A 16,948-nucleotide genomic window follows, 5' to 3' on the forward strand; every position below is an offset into this window, starting at 1 on the left:
TTAAATAACATTTATCGGCGTTATTTTTTGTGTATTTTTTATATATAAATAAAACAACAATATTACAACATAATACATAGGCAGGATTAATAACAATTCACCTTATTTTTCATTAATATATGATTACTACTCGTTGCCGAGTAACTTACGTGTACTTTAATGTTTTAATACTAGATACCTTTCTGAGAAGACCAATTAGCCTTTAATTATCCTGTAATAAAACAAAAGCTGGTAGCTCTTTTCAGTGTTTCTATCATGTAGTACATTTCACTACACAACTTCACAAGACCACAAGATTTGGTTCTCTTGATTCACTCCTAGTTCGGTGTTATCCAAGGATTGCAACACTTCTGCGTTAACATGGAAATTCACTATATTCTCATGTCTTGTTACGAATCTCTTGATATCCCCTATAAGAGTTGGAACGAGAAATTTTTTGTTACGCTGATATTATTTCTCACAGAACATCCTCGTACAGGTTTTAACAGGTCAATTGAAAAACTTGGCTTGATGAAGTGGGTCCCGCGCGAGCTCACTTTTGGCCAAAAACCATAACGAGTTAATAATTTGGAGTAGTGTTTGAAAATGAACAAGCATAACAAACCCGAGTTTTTGCGTCGATATGTGACAATGTATGAAACATCGTTCCATCATTTCACTTCCAAACTGCACACGATGGACCCACTCCAAAGCGTGAGAAAACGCAACAGTCGCAAGGCTATGGCGTCTGTATTTTAGGATGTGCATGGAATAATTTTCATTGGCTACCTTGAAAAAGGAAAGACCATCGACAGCGACTATTACATACGGTTATTGGACCGTTTGAGGTACGAAATCGGCGGAAAACGACAGCATTTCAAGAAATAGAAAGTGCTGCTTCACCAAGACAATGCACCGTGTCACAAATCAGTGAAAACGATGGCAAAAGTCCATGAATTGGGCTTCGAATTGCTTTCTCATCCACCATATTCTAGATCTGGCCCCCAGCGGCTATTTCCTGTTCTTAGATCTCAAAAGAATGCTCGCTGGGAAGAAATTTTCGTCGAATGAAGAGGTGATCGCTGAAACTGACGCGTATTTTGAAGCAAAGTACAAATTGTACTACAAAAATGGTATGGAGGTTCACTATAATCACCCTTGTGTATCACCCTTGAACGGAATTATGTTGAATAAAAAAAACTAATTTTGACAAGAAAAACTTTTCAATTGACCTGTTAGTATCTGCTTGTACAGTAGCAACTTGTTATGTACGGATAATTTAGATTTTCTTCAAAATAACCAATCCTTTTTATATATACCTAAAGGCAGGTTGATTAATAATGTATCTAAACAATAGAGCTGTTAGAAATATAAGATATTATAATATTTAGGTTTTACGTTGCAAAATGAAAGTAAATATCAGAAATATCTTCATAAAAAAGTTATATTGCATAGAGTATAAAACACTTGAGCACTGTTGACGATTCCAGTTTTTTACGAAGGTTTTAACCAGTAACCGTCAGTAACCTTCCACAAAAATGTTAAATGTATTATGAAAAAGAACATTGGGAAGAAAATTTAAATATCTTAAAAAGAAATCATGGAAAAAGTTGAAACCCTTTTTAGTAATGTATAAAGCTATGTATTATGTAATAATATTTTATGATATTATATGATTATGTCGAATATTGGTGAAATGCAATTAATTTGGATTAAATGAATTATTCACGTATGTATATTTTTCAAAATTTCTCTAAACTTTACTATCTAAAATAATATTTAATTTGAATAATTTTTTATTATGTGCATTCAGACCGATTTTTACCACCTGAATTTTTGTTCTTATATATTAGACAACATTATAACATTATACAATGTGGGAAGACATTTTTCGGTAGGTCTTTAGTGGCAACGAATTTTAAAATGCAGAGCTATGGGGACGTGATCTAGTACTATTCAACACAAGTTAAGCAACATTCTGTAACATAAGTTCGACTGTAACTGCACACAGGGTAATAGTTAAAACAGGGTATTGGTTAATAAAACTACTAGTAACTGGTCTTGAAAAGCTAAAATTGTGCAGCGATGATCTCTATCTTGGACGATAAGTATCATCAAACTATCAGAGACGAATAATTACAGTTCGAATGATGACATAATATATACCATCAGGTCCTAGCTAAGAAATTCCTCTGACAGTATGAAAAACATTATTACACGTTAATATACATATACAGTACGTCCGATTTTCCTTGTTCTTGCTCTTCAAACATGTGTTTATTATTCATTAGTCGCTATCAGCTTCTATCTTCGGATATTAGAGCCACAATAATATAGTAATGTCAGTGATAAGATCAATCGTGACATTAAAGAACACTATTTTCAATAAGAGTGAGACGATGATGAAATAAAATGTAAACAGTTCAGTAATACTATCAGCAAAAATATTTTATTATTTCTAACATAAAAGCCTATATGCCATAACAAATAAAATTATAAAGACCATGTGGCGTCTGCTATGAAACACGTGTCTGTCAAATCCATATGAGTAATTTGTGCATAACTTTATTTCAAAAATTGAGCTCATTTCCCAATATCTTTGTCCTAAATACTCATTTGGATCACCTACGATATATGAGTCAAGAACTATATTATAAATAACGATTCCACAAACTAAAGTAAAACACAAAAATAATAAAACCAAAGAACTAATTAAATTAACCATAAAATTACATAAAAAATCTCCATGGCGTCTTAGATTCCATTTAGTTAATTTTATTATTTACACAAGTTCTATGACTGACATTGGCCTTGATTTCATTGAAAGCACTTCATCATCCGTTGACTTTATTGGTACATTTAAGCACAATTACAAAATAATATTCCTCCGGATGTTGCGATACATTCTTCTAGAATAGTCACGAGTTTGATTAGCATTGAGATATGTTTAATTAAGATAATTATATTATATCCTACACTATTAAATACATTACATTATACTAGTTTATTATATTACAGAATAATTTGTTTAATTTCCATTTTAATTTTAAAATATAATTATTACGAATTAATTTGATCGTATATCAGAATTATGAAATAAAAAAATTATATGTGTATATAATTGTAACATATAAAAATAATTACTGTTAAATTATTGGATATTGGAAACAGTTCTTAGCGTTGTTTTGTTAAAATTTAACTATTTTTATAGTATGGGAATAAACGAATGTCAACCAAATAGGATTTACTATATTATCAGTAATATTTCCCGTTCTATTGAAAAAAGTTGACCATAGAAGTCACCAGTTCATCACAATACAATAAAATACATTTATTACCGTTATATTCCAGAATTTTCTTTCAAGTGTCTGTCGTATTCTTTCTAATTTCAGTAACAGTAAGAATCAAACAACTATAATCATCATGAATATCATGAATAAGTCCAGTCCAATCCACCCACACAATGTGTCACATTTTTCACCATCAATACTGGCGTCGCTAAATCTTATCCATATATATATATATATATATATCCATCCTATGCTTATTATTTCACAAATGGCTTGATTTAATTGCGTTTTTTTTTGCAACCAGTAACAGATATTAATTAGGTCTATACGATTTTCCTTTAGATTCCTGTTTTAGTCTGTATTAAGTAAACTATTCAATACGGTTTTGTACCAATCTTGCAAAACTTTTCAAGAACTTCACCAGACTTCTTCCAACCAGACGTTCTCAAAAGACCGGTGTTATTTCGCAGTAGTAAACCGCACTTCTTCTGTATTTTGAAACCGTGTGTTAGTACAGATATGCTGTATCGGACGAACAAGTAGTAATCAAAAGACTTCCTGTCTTATAAGTATGCTTGACTGCACCAGAACACATTCTAACTGCAACAGCAGGTCCTTGCAACGTTGACATAAAAGAGTAAGACTGTTTGCATCCTTTATCATCTATAAAGTATTTACAAAGATAAAAAAATATTTTATATATACTTGGGAGCACCAGGTGCTAATAGTTACAATAATCAGATATAGAGATAAAACTACTAAAGTTTGTAGAAGGTAGTGAAAAGATAGAAACTCGATACTAATAATATTTAATGTAAAAAATGTGAGGATAATAAATATGGCAATAGAAAAATCGAATGTATGAGGTATATACAAAGCATACGACAGAAAGAAACTACACTAATAATGCCCGTCGTAAGTATTATAGTGGCTAGGATGATGGGCAGTTCCTGTCTTGGTCACAACGGCATTAAACCCATTATGGTGATCAGCGGTGTAGTGAACAGTTCTCAGAGTACCATCAGGTTCCGCAACTGTATAGGATCCCGTCACCACGTCGCCATCTCTGGTTTCCTCTTGCGTTTTGTAATCGCCAGTGCTGAAATCCTCTACGCCATATTTAAATTGATATTTGGGATGAGCCTATAACATAAAAAAGAGTCATGTCAAAATAGTGTGTTTATGTGTTTATGTCTTTTTTTCTATCTATCATTCCTGGTTTCAAACATTTAGCCAACTCAAAAAAATCAAATATTTTATGCTGACCGAACCTGATACAAAAAATATCTGTTTAACTTATATCAGACTGGCTAGTTCTTACATAATCCGCCATTATTTACAGCATTACACAACTGCAGAAAAAATATTTCATTTACTACAAAATTACTCATATGAGAAAATACAATTTTATTAACCTTTACAAAACCCAAACTATTTAAATCGTGCATTATTATAACGGGTAACCTTGCAAGGACTTTCTCATTGAATACGATCTTTTTCGCTGCCATTGGTCAACAATTTGTCTGGGCTATAATACTATCTTGGCCTCACATTCATATTTAATTTGAATTACGTGGTTCTATTAAAAAAACAATAATTCTTTCTGTGTTGATTCTATGATTCTATTTTTGTATCAATTTTTGTATCAATCAGCGAAGGTAGTTTGCAGATCAATCAAGGATTTTAAGAGATGAATCTAAGATAGTTGCTTCAATCCAACTTTTAAGTTTGGAACCATTAATATTAACATAGCCAAAGAATCTAGGAAACCGAATTTAGTTCTCCCCACAAATAAGTATACAAAGGCCACTTGATACATATTTATTTATGAGAGTGAAAAGATTTAGTTATTTTTTATTAAGAACACATTTTTTATATTTTTTTAAAGTTTGTATTGGTTTGTACGTGGTTCTATTAAAAAAACAATAATTCTTTCTGTGTTGATTCTATGATTCTATTTTTGTATCAATTGTTTAAATATATTATATAATACAATATAGTGTAATTTTAAACATAATAATGTTTGAAACAGCGAAGGTAGTTTGCAGATCAATCAAGGATTTTAAGAGATGAATCTAAGATAGTTGCTTCAATCCAACTTTTAAGTTTGGAACCATTAATATTAACATAGCCAAAGAATCTAGGAAACCGAATTTAGTTCTCCCCACAAATAAGTATACAAAGGCCACTTGATACCTATTTATTTATGAGAGTGAAAAGATTTAGTTATTTTTTATTAAGAACACATTTTTTATATTTTTTTAAAGTTTGTATCCCTAGATACCAATAAATTACCGTTTATTTATTATCTAATTTTACCTATATATCTTCGTACAGCAATGAAGCTCCGTTTAACTCAAAATAAATTTTAAAAAGTGGGAAGATAGCTAAAACTGGTTTTGTTCTGGTATGACAGAGACAAAAATTTGAATACCACTTTTCACTTGTCCCTTTTAAAAAGATAAAAACTCCATAACAGGAATATTATGAAAGAAATAAATGTGCAAATAAACCAATTAGGCAAGAATGTGTTCAATGTTATACAATATTAAATAATTTTATTGAAATATGTAACATTGAAAACATCAAGAATTTGCATTATACAAAATTATTAGATCAAATTAATTTCGAAATATATTGTATAACTAACACCAAATATGCCATGTATTTATTAATAAACGTCTGTCATTCTAATTAACAGTTGAATACAGAAAAATTTACACAATTAAAAGTAAAACATAATGTAATACTTATTAATCCTATACCATTGTTACGTAAACTACAATCTGATATTATTATTAGCGATAATAGCCAAACGACAGAAAGAGCAATTAGGTCTGCATAAATATTCGATTAAATAAGTTGAAGCCGGTAAATTCGGTTGCGATAAATCACGAACCGAAAAAAATTAAATAAAGCGTCTACGAAATGCTTTCATTCAGTGTTTCGTAAAGAAAGTCCTTGCAAGGTTGAATATTAAGTTAATATTTATTTAAAGTAGTAGAAAAAGTGTGGGCTAACTGTAGTATAATTTAGTGTATGTATATAATAAGTAACAGATTTGGTTTTTCGTTTAAGTGGAATAATATATTTTGACAATAAAACAAATGCTATGACATCATCACAACTATACAAGCTTTGACAAGGCAATATACAAAATATGTTGTTAATGGTTATCAAAATTATCGCCGTTTTGTTATATATATTCTCAAAAAAAAACAAGAAATCGCAAAAATATTCCCATCACTTTGGGACACCTCATCCCAGCGCCATCTTAACCATTCCGAAACCCACTCAAACACACCCAAACACTGCCGCAGTTTTAAAGAAATTCGATGACATAGGCGCTCACAAAAGAATTATATATTAAAAAAGTATCTTTTTTATCATTACCAGAATTTTCTCTCATTCTTCTGATAATATCACAGTCCAGTTTTTGGTCAATGTCCATGTCATGTCAATTTCCCATTTCATAGTTTTTCAACTCTTCCATCTTCCAAAAGTTATGATAACCAATCTAAATGAACTAAACCAATTTATATTAATACAGATTGAAAGAAGAACGAATGAATTGATTCAGCATTCAAGTCATTACTCCTGTAGATGCTTTTCATTGAGGTAGCAATGAATAGTTATGGTAGCAGAATAAATTCAATTATGTAGACTGTGTTGGAGCTTTTAATTATATATTTAGGACAAACCTTTTGCATACATAATACTTTATTGTTACCACCCTTCTTACTGTTAACTTAACCTTACTTCCTCATAACAGTTCAAATCTTACATCTAAAGATACGAAGGATATCGAAACTTCCTTATTAAGCAATGAAGAGAAAAATATTGCAAATCTGCACTGAAGTTAAGTGATAATAATAATATGTCCTTTATATCTAAAGACTCCACAAACTGAATCAAATAAATTAGGATACTTTAGAGAACAATAAACTGTAAGAAGGGAAAGATCTCTTCCATATTTATCAAGAACATCTAGGAAAAAGCTGTCTCCATATAAAACACACAAAAATAAGAAACGAGCTTCTATTAAAAAGTGAGTTGCTATTTATTTGTGAGTTTTGCACCACACATCCAGACATCATACATAAAAAAATCACTCAATCACTTCATCGGCATCACTCAACCGGCATCATCACAGAATAAATCTGCTCTATTGGAGCTCGATATAGACTGGAGAATTACTCCAGTATAGAAATGCTAACGGAGTAATGAACATCATTATCATCCGACCTAGATTCAATCTCTTGCCTCTCTCCAATAAATGTATTTCCATGTTCCACATCCACATATCTCCAGCTATTATCAATTTCCGTTTTCCTATCTTTACAGCTTTGCTCCTCTGACGCCCTACTTTCTCTTTCTACGCTTTATTTCTTATTTTTCTCTGTATTTGCGTATATTCCTTCGTATGCTTGTTAATATTTCCTTGAGCTAGTTATTCTTGAGTTTAAATTTATTCTTCATTATCAGTTGTTTATTTTTGATAGTTTCCTTCTCAATTAGACATATATTGTCTCCCAATTTTCTGCCGCATTTTACTTGTGAGTCATACTCATGCTGCTATATATTTTCTCGATCTATATAGCCATTCCTATCAGCTATTTACCTCATTTACATCTCATTGGCCTTATTCTTCTGCTCAGTATTTAATTTTGTTCCCTGATATGTTCGATATTCACTCCTTATTCCCCTCAAGTCATGCTGCAGTGCATACTATGTGTTTCTGTGTATTAAATCGCACCGGATGAGTTTGTAACCAATCTCTCGTTAAAGCTTCACTGCCAGGTTTCACTTTTCAGTATGTATCATTTGACCGAAGTACGAACAAAAGTTTTTTTGTTCAAAATTTCTAAATTTGTATCGAGTAAGTTGAAATCGATTTTTTACTTCCAATCGAATAAAAAGGCGATTAAAGATCATAGAATGTTATGTGAAGCTTGTGACAACCAAGCGCCATCGATTTCAACATGAATATATAGACTTTGAAGTTTTAAGGTGTTAATATTGACACCGAGGTCAAAGAACGTTCTGGACTGCCAGAAGAAGAGGATTTGAAGGTATTACTCGATGAAACATTCAATTGGAATCGTCGTGGACTATAAGTGCCAGAATGAGGATATGTTGCAAAACTGGTGAAAACATATTTGGAAATATTAAAATGAGAAATGCTACTCCACCCGCCATAATTTTCAGATCTTACTCATCAACAGGAAAATTCTCCGGCGCCTGACACAAAGATGGCGCTACTACAATTAAATCAATATGTTTTTTAGTTAGCCCTAACCCTCAAAAGATGCGTGTATAAATTTGACAGCTGTCGGATAATTAGTTTGTGAATTATAGCATTTTGAGTGAAGCAACTTATGTTATTCTGAAATAATGGATAAAAAGGAATTTCGCATGTTGATAAAATATTGCTTTTTGAAGGAAATACATTGAAGCAAATACTTGGCTTGATGCTGGACACTGCTCCAGTAAAATCAACCATCAAGGATTGGTATGCTAAGTTTTGACTTGGTGAACTGAGCACCGAAGACGGTGAACGCAGTGGACGCCCAAAAGAGATCGTTACTGGCGCAAAAATTTTAAAAATCCACAAAATGGTTTTGAATGACCGTAAATTGAAATTGAATGAAATAGCAGACATTCTGAATATATCAAATGAACGTGTACATTATATCATTCACGAATAGTTGGTGATGAGAAAATTCTGTGCAAAGTGGGTGCTGTGCGAACTCACTTTTGACCAAAAACAACGACGAGTTGATGATTCGGAGCAGTATTTGAAGATGATCAAGCCTAATAAACCCTAGTTTTTACTTCGATATGTGACAATGGATGAAACATGGCTCCATCATTTCACTCCGAAGGCCAATCGACAGTCGAGTGGACTGCACAAGATGAACCCGCTTCAAAGCGTGGGAAAACGCAACAGTCTGCTGGCAACGTTATGTCGTCTGTATTTTTGGATGCCCATATAATAATTTTCATTAACTACCTTGAAAAGGGAAGGACCATCAACAGCGACTATTACATAGCGTTATTGGACCGTTTGAAAGACGAAATCGCCGAAAAACGGCCGCATTTGAAGAAAATGAAAGTGCTGCTTCACCAAGACAATGCACCGTGTCAAAAATCCATGAATTGGGCTTCGAATTGCTTCCTCATCTACCGTACCCTCCAGATCTGACCACCAGCGACTAATTCCTATTCTCAAATCTCAAAACAATGCTTGCTGGGAAGAAATTTTCATTGATAGCCGAAACTGTATCCAGAAGTTGGAAAAAATCAAATTATTAGTACATAATAAGTTGCTATTATATAAACAAGTATTGAAATCTATATGAACATACGGAATTAAATTAATTGGGTATATTCCACGAAAGCTAATATAAATAAAATACAAGTTCCCAAAACAAAGTCCTTTGAATTAAATACATTGTACCAATGTTTCACAATAAAGTTTCAGAGTAAAAACAAATATTTAAAACTAATTTATAGGGTTATATCAATAATCATGCCCAACTCCTCCACTATTGCCCTTCCCATCGTTGTAAAATATTAATTTTTTACAAATTATTTTTACTTAAATGTGTCCGTGTTTTATTTTATCAGCTTCTAACTCCTAATGTCTCGATCTTTATCGAGATATTATAATTTATTACCTATCACCGACAAAGCACGCTACAATAATCTCGATCGCTTCGGCATGAATAATACCCAAACACGAAAGAATAAAATCGCGTCCGAGCCGCGGAGAAAGGTAACCTGTCGTTTCTACACAAACAACCTCAATAGCAGCTTTAAATAGGAACCGTACCTGCCCGTCGACAAGAGTTAAAAGCAATTTGTCGTACATTTCGTACAATGCACGCGTAATTGCCGACTCCACCCGAAATAATTAAATGGCACCAATTCAGTCTCAATCAGTCGGCTGAACGCCGTAAAGCTCAAGTGCATTGACAAATACTGGCGGTAAATGGATTTAGCGTGAGAGAACGTTCCATGAATGACTGTCATGGGTAAAATTGTCTGTTGGGCGTGATGTTTGTACCTGGCCGGCCGGGGTGGGTCCGTGTCGGTCGGCGAATATTACGTTTTCGAGCGTTGGAAAAATTAGTCACGATTATGTTAATGTAACATATGGTTCAATGGAACTATTATGAAAGAATCTAAGATGATAAGATAAGATATTCACAGATTTAACCGGCTTTCGCTTAGGATGCATTACCAACATATCATAATGTAGGTTTAGGTGTGTGAAACTATAATCGATAGGTATTTAGTCTAGGAAAATGTTCGTAGCGGTTTTTTGTTACACTGAAATTCTGTTTCTGTTATTTATATATATAGAGGTCAATTGAAAAAACTTCGGCCTGACACATAGATGGCGCTACTAGAATTAAATCCATATGTTTTTTAGTTAGCCCTAACCCTCAAGAGATGCGCGTATAAATTTGACAGCTGTCGGATCATTAGTTTGTGAATTATAGCATTTTGAATGAAACAACTTTTGTTATTATGAAGACATTATTTTTTTAAGGGAAAAAATACAGTTGAAGCAAAAACTTGGTCTAATGCCGAGTTTCCGGACACTGGCCCAGGAAAATCAACCATTAAGGATTGGTATGCTAAGTTTAGACGTAGTGAAGTGAGCACTGAAAACGGTGTACTCAGTGGACGCCCAAAAGAAGTTGTTACCGACATTTAAAAAATTTACAAAATGATTTTGAATGGCCGTTAATTGAAATTGAATAAAATAATAGACACTCTAAAGATATCAACTGAACGTGTACATCATATCTATCACAAATATTTGGGTGTGAGAAAGCTCGATGCAAAGTGGGTGCCGCGCGAGCTCACTTTGACGAAAAACAACGACGAATTGATGATTCGAAGCAATGTTTGTAGATAATCAGACGTAATAAACCCGCATTTTTGCGTCGATATGCGACAATGGATGAAACGTGGCTCCATCATTTTACTCCGAAGTCCAATCGACAGTCATCCGAGTGGATTGCACATGATGAACCCGCTCCAATGCGTGGGAAAACGCAACAGTTCGCTGGCAAGTTTATGGCGTCTGCAAATCAGTGAAAACGATGCCAAAAATCCATCCATCCACCGTTTTCTCCAGGTCTGCCCTCCAGCGACTATTCTCAGATCTCAAAAGAATGCTCGCTGGGAAGAAATTTTCCTCGAATGAAGAGGTGATCGCCGAAACTGAAGCCTATTTTGAAGCAAAGGTCAAATCGTACTACAAAAATGGCATCGAAACCTTGGATGGTGTGAAAAAATGTGTTTTACTATAGTAGGCCGAGGACTTTATAATTGACCTGTTATATATATATTATCTAATACGGTCCTGGCTAGAGGGCCATGGCTTTTAAAACTACCTGAATTGTGAACGAGTGAGACGGGATGGTCTGTTTTCTAACAGACCATCAGTGTCGTTTTCAACAATCAAAAACATAAAGGGACATGGCTATAGAATGATGAGTCGTCGAAAGAGTTCGTGAAGGCAAAATTGACGCCGAAATGGGCGACGACGCGTGTAAGGCAAATGTAGAAATTATAATATATGTTTTATAATAGGAAAATAATTGTGATTTGGACTAGCAACCATATCCATCTTCAATGACTCATTAAGAGGTGTTAAATTGTTTGTCAAAAAGAAACCTTTTAATGCTTGTCATTCAGTTATACTGAATGAAGTAAATTGAAGGAAGTGAATCATTATACCACTCGAAAAATATCAAAATATTGCCGATAATAATGGATCATATTTGCTTAAAATAAACCTATTTTCAGACAATAAGAATATCAGTTGAATTTTACTTAGAAAGAAAATGTTAACAACTTTTCCTTAAATTATATTATTTTGTTATATAATATAACTAAATATTTTAATAGAGATACTGTGACTGATGACATATTACGTGTACAAGTAATTTTCCATCATTTCAGAAACATCCAAGGTTTCAGAATACTTAACATATAGTATTAGAGTGATATTTTTTAGAGACAAAAGGCCAGAAAAAAGAGAAATTTTAATTAACAAATTGGTAAACTATAAGCACAATATATTACATATATTATCTTGCTTGATCATACACCACCAAACATTATCGTGTAAATGTGATTAAAAGTGATTTTACTCCATAATAACGCTAAATGGTTGGCTTTCGAATACTCTTACTGAAAATTTCAGCCTTGGATAAGTGATTTTAGCGCATCCACCATATAGTCCTGATATTTCTCCATGCAATATTTTTATGTTGTGTTTATTTAACTGTCTAACGCATAGATAGTTCAATGTTGAAGAGAGATTTTTTTTATATTCATTATTTGTATAGTAGTTTTAAATTCTAAATAAATTAAATTAATTTTGCAACAGCCAACAATAAATGCCGATTACACTTTTCCACTTGTAAAGAATCTAAAACCAAAATAAATGAGTACTCTGTATGAATTATATTGCTACAACAAAAGCACAACAATCAGAAAATGATTCTCAATGAATGAGAATTATATATTTTAAGATTGACACTCTAGATATGTATTTACAATAATTTTTTGGCTTAGATACTATGGCATTTTATTGACACACTTGCAAGTAGTGAGGTGAACAGCCTATAGGCATCTCAAAAAACAAACTAAATGGGGAAAGAATAAGGAAGGACCATCAACAGCGACTATTACATAGCGTTATTAGACCGTTTGAAGGGAGAAATCGCCGAAAAACGACCGCATTTGAAGAAAAAGAAAGTGCTGCTTCACCAAGACAATGCACCGTGTCATAAGTCAGTGAAAACGATGGCAAAAATCTATGAATTGGGCTTCGAATTGCTTCCTCATCCACCGTATTAACCAGATATGACCTCCAGCAACCATTTCCTGTTCTCAGATCTCAAAAGAATGTTCGCTAGGAAGAAATTTTCGTCGAATGAAGAGGTGATCGCCGAAACTAAGGCCTATTTTGAAGCAAAGGACAAATCGTACTACAAAAAGGTATCTAAAAGTTGGAGGGTCGCTGTAATCACTCTATCACCCTTGCGTGGAATTATGTTGAATAAAAAAAAACTAATTTTGCCAAAAAAATGTGTTTTACTATATACAAGTAATGACCAAAACCTTAAATTCTAAGAAACCAACAATTGGTTGTGTAAATTTTTGTGGTTATAAAAAACTTGTACTGTTCTTCTTTCGATATAGGTAATAATTAATAAAAAACTGATCATTTTGTTAATTATTATTATAAGCACGGTCAGAAAAATTATGATTTCAAATACCAACATGTTTATATAAAGTATAATATATACAGTATTTCCTTTATGTCAAATAAAATATGGTGTTTCTAGACTTTTTAATATGTTTCATATCAGAACAAAGAGTATTTAAAATTTAATTATTCTCAGCAAACTTACATAATAATCCAAGTCGGTTTTAACGGCAGGAACTGCATATACCAACGGCGTCTCGTGTCCTTCTCCGTATCCAATATATCCTGCGCTTACGCAGACAATTACAACGGCAAAAGCTACAATCTGAAATAAACAACGTACTAAATACAGAAACTGTCAGCAGTTCATAATTTTTATGCTCGCAATATTAAATTTCCCAAATATAATAAAGCCGTTCCATTTTGACATCAATTATTTTTAATTGTCTCTTACATATATCTTCCGAATTTAGTTCCAGTCGTTCGATGCTACCAAGGTTTAGCTTATCTTATTGGTGGACGGAAGTTTACCGAAGAAATTAAGGTTTTATACAAAAGGAATAAATATATTGATATGTCAAAAACCGCATTAACGTTTTTTTCATCAATAACCAATAGAATATTATAGTAGAAAAAACCAATATTTGTTTTCTCAGACTGGGCTTATAATTCAAACTGAATATACGAATGAATGGTTTCCATTTAATGAAAATTCCGTTGAAAATATGAATAAAAAACAACATAAAGTATTAACCCAATAGACTTCAGACGTTATAGTTAAAGAAACTTTAAAGAAAATTAAATATCCCATCTAATATTAAATATCAATAGACCAAAAACTATATTATAATCTTTTCTTCACGAGTAACATTTTTTTATTGAATATTTCTATATTTATTTCTATTTTTATATGCAAAATTTTTATCATTCATATAAAATACTGTTTTCTAAAACATACAAAAATAACCAGATTAGTAAATGTTACTGTATAGTACCATTGTTCATTATTATAGCTATATAATATCCGTTGTATTATTATTATAACAAAAACCAGGAATTATATAATTTTCCCATATATATAATTAAATTAAACACAAAGAGCTTCTGGGATTTAATTTAATTTGCATATAAACATAATATTAAAAAGTTTTTTGTAAACTTGCTTTCCATTTCTTTAATAAATTTACATTATTGTCAATCACTGAATACAACATACAGCGTGCTCAAAGATAAACATTCTACATGAAAAATTTGAGTTATTTAGTTTAACGATTTTCTAAAATTAAGACTACTGAAGACGAAGTTCATGGATTTTAAATAAGAAAATAAATTAATAAGATAAATAAGAAAAGAGACAATTACATTAATGCCTCATAAACAGTTTGTTTCATTCCACCTCATTATCGATCTACTTTTACTAAAAATCATATATAAAAAAAAATCAAATAATATTATAAGTTTATCAGTTTTAGATATCTGTAAAATGTTTGTAACGTATCCTTTAATCCAAAGTATTCTGTAAATTAAATTGTATTGCATACACTAAGATAATAAGTGTTTTCCTTAGATTTCTTTGATAAAACCTTAAAGTCTTTTATACTACAAACTGTTATTGAATCTGAACTGAATATTAAACAGAGTGAATAGATTTTTGAAAAAAAAATGCAGTTTTTCCAGTTATGTTTGAAAAAATGAGAAGATATAAATTCAGACAGCCAATTTAAACATTTTCATATTGTTTCATTTAATTAATAAATACTATGGAATTAAAGGCATTAAAACAAAGATTTTTAGTAATATATATTGCTTTTAAAATGTTTAAGTTGTCTTTAAGAAATGAAAGTATATTCTGAGTGAAAGAAATATAATTATTACATATTATTCTGGTAATAACATTTTATTTCTATTGAATTCTGTAAATAATACTAGGAAAATTTAATAAATGTGATGTTATCAAAAATAATTGAGAATTGTGGTATAGGCTAATATATTATATACAATTATATGCCGCCTACTAACTGTTACGGTACAAAATTTAATATAAAATAAAATAGTAAAAGCGTGAAGACACTCTACGCACCTTAGACAACATGTTGATACGAATGATGCTCGTCACTGGCGTCACTGTGACGGTGGGGTTCTAATTTCGTTCTTTTATACTAAAGGACCCAAACCACAACGCTCACCATCATAATTACCGGAAAAATCGAAATAAAGAGTGAATTTGTATACATGACGTGCCATTGGGAAGTATATTGCGTTACCATCTGGTAGTTTTTGCAATATTTCCAACCATATTTACATATGGTCGATATAATAATTTGTTTTTTTATTATATTTTAGAGATCTGATAGATTTTTTGATATTTTTGAGTAATTAGGGTTTTTCTGGACTGGACTTACCACTTAACGTGGGCTCTGAAGCACCGTCCTAATCATCCCAAAAGATATACTCAACTTGACAAATTCATTGTCAGATATAAGATTTATGTAGCGAAAAAATATCCCTTAATTTATTTAAAATTAAAAATATTGTCAGTGGTTGTCGCGATTTCTCTTAATTGTACCTTTGTCCGCTTCTCATGATTTTCTGAACTGCATATTTCTGACCAGATCACAGTGCAAACTACAGTGTGGAGAGTTGGCTCCTATCTAAATTCCAATAGACTACGGTAAATGATAATTCCAGAACTTTAACAGAAACAAAGCACTTAACAAAAATAATTTAAGGAACTTTGGTCTGCTGCTGCTTGCAGTGCTTTTACCCGAATTCAAGACCGAATTCAATTCCTATGCCCTAATTCCAGTAAACCTGATGAAGGATTGAAGAAAATTCTGGTTGAGTGATTGTTACACCATTTTTTCCATCTGTCAAACTATCCAGTCCATAATTGGTAAGAGTTATTGCTAGGCGATGCGCCCTTTTTTGTTCGGATATTAGAAACAAGTCACTAGATTCTTTTCTTAGGCAGTATTTGCTTGTCGTGTTTGTTTATTGAAAACGTTGGAGTTTTTTTTTTCTATATACCAACGATATATAACTAAATATAACTGTAATATAAAATAAAATATAATAAATAAAAACTAAAGAGGTAAACTAAAACTGGCCTAGTTCGTAAAATTCCAAGGTCCTAAGTATGTTCTCTTTTGAATTCATTGAATTAACTGGAGTCAAATTAATTATCAAGAATAGAGGACAAGTTGACGTTGGATTGTAAATCGTCTCGTAATTAATCGACTGATTCCTTGGTGTAGTTAAGTGAACTTCGAGCTGTGTCAAAAAGTATCGCAGCTGAAGCTGTAGGGTCACTAAAGTCGGACCAAAGTTTCTGTAAATTAACATAGTTTACTGGAGTCTTGACAGAAGCTTGCAGTTCTGAGTGAACGGCCACCAAAGCGGATCAGACCAGAAAACTCTTAGAATCTGGTGTAACCAAAACTTG

General features: G+C 32.1%; 1 protein-coding gene across 1 annotated transcript; it reads right to left on the reverse strand.

Moving 5' to 3' along the window:
• Window positions 1-4,061: 4,061 nt before the first annotated feature.
• Window positions 4,062-15,686, reverse strand: LOC143202180 (cuticle protein 19). Its single transcript, XM_076413477.1, has 3 exons — window positions 15,587-15,686; window positions 13,712-13,831; window positions 4,062-4,412 (listed from the first exon to the last, which is right to left on the reverse strand). The coding sequence occupies exons 1-3, from the start codon at window positions 15,596-15,598 to the stop codon at window positions 4,170-4,172; spliced, it is 375 nt and encodes a 124-aa protein (XP_076269592.1). The 5' UTR covers window positions 15,599-15,686; the 3' UTR covers window positions 4,062-4,169.
• Window positions 15,687-16,948: the final 1,262 nt, after the last annotated feature.

Source organism: Rhynchophorus ferrugineus, unplaced genomic scaffold, assembly GCF_030347505.1.
Source record: "Rhynchophorus ferrugineus isolate W39M unplaced genomic scaffold, kcgeb_rfMv2 rfM9, whole genome shotgun sequence".
Taxonomy (NCBI): domain Eukaryota; kingdom Metazoa; phylum Arthropoda; class Insecta; order Coleoptera; family Curculionidae; genus Rhynchophorus; species Rhynchophorus ferrugineus.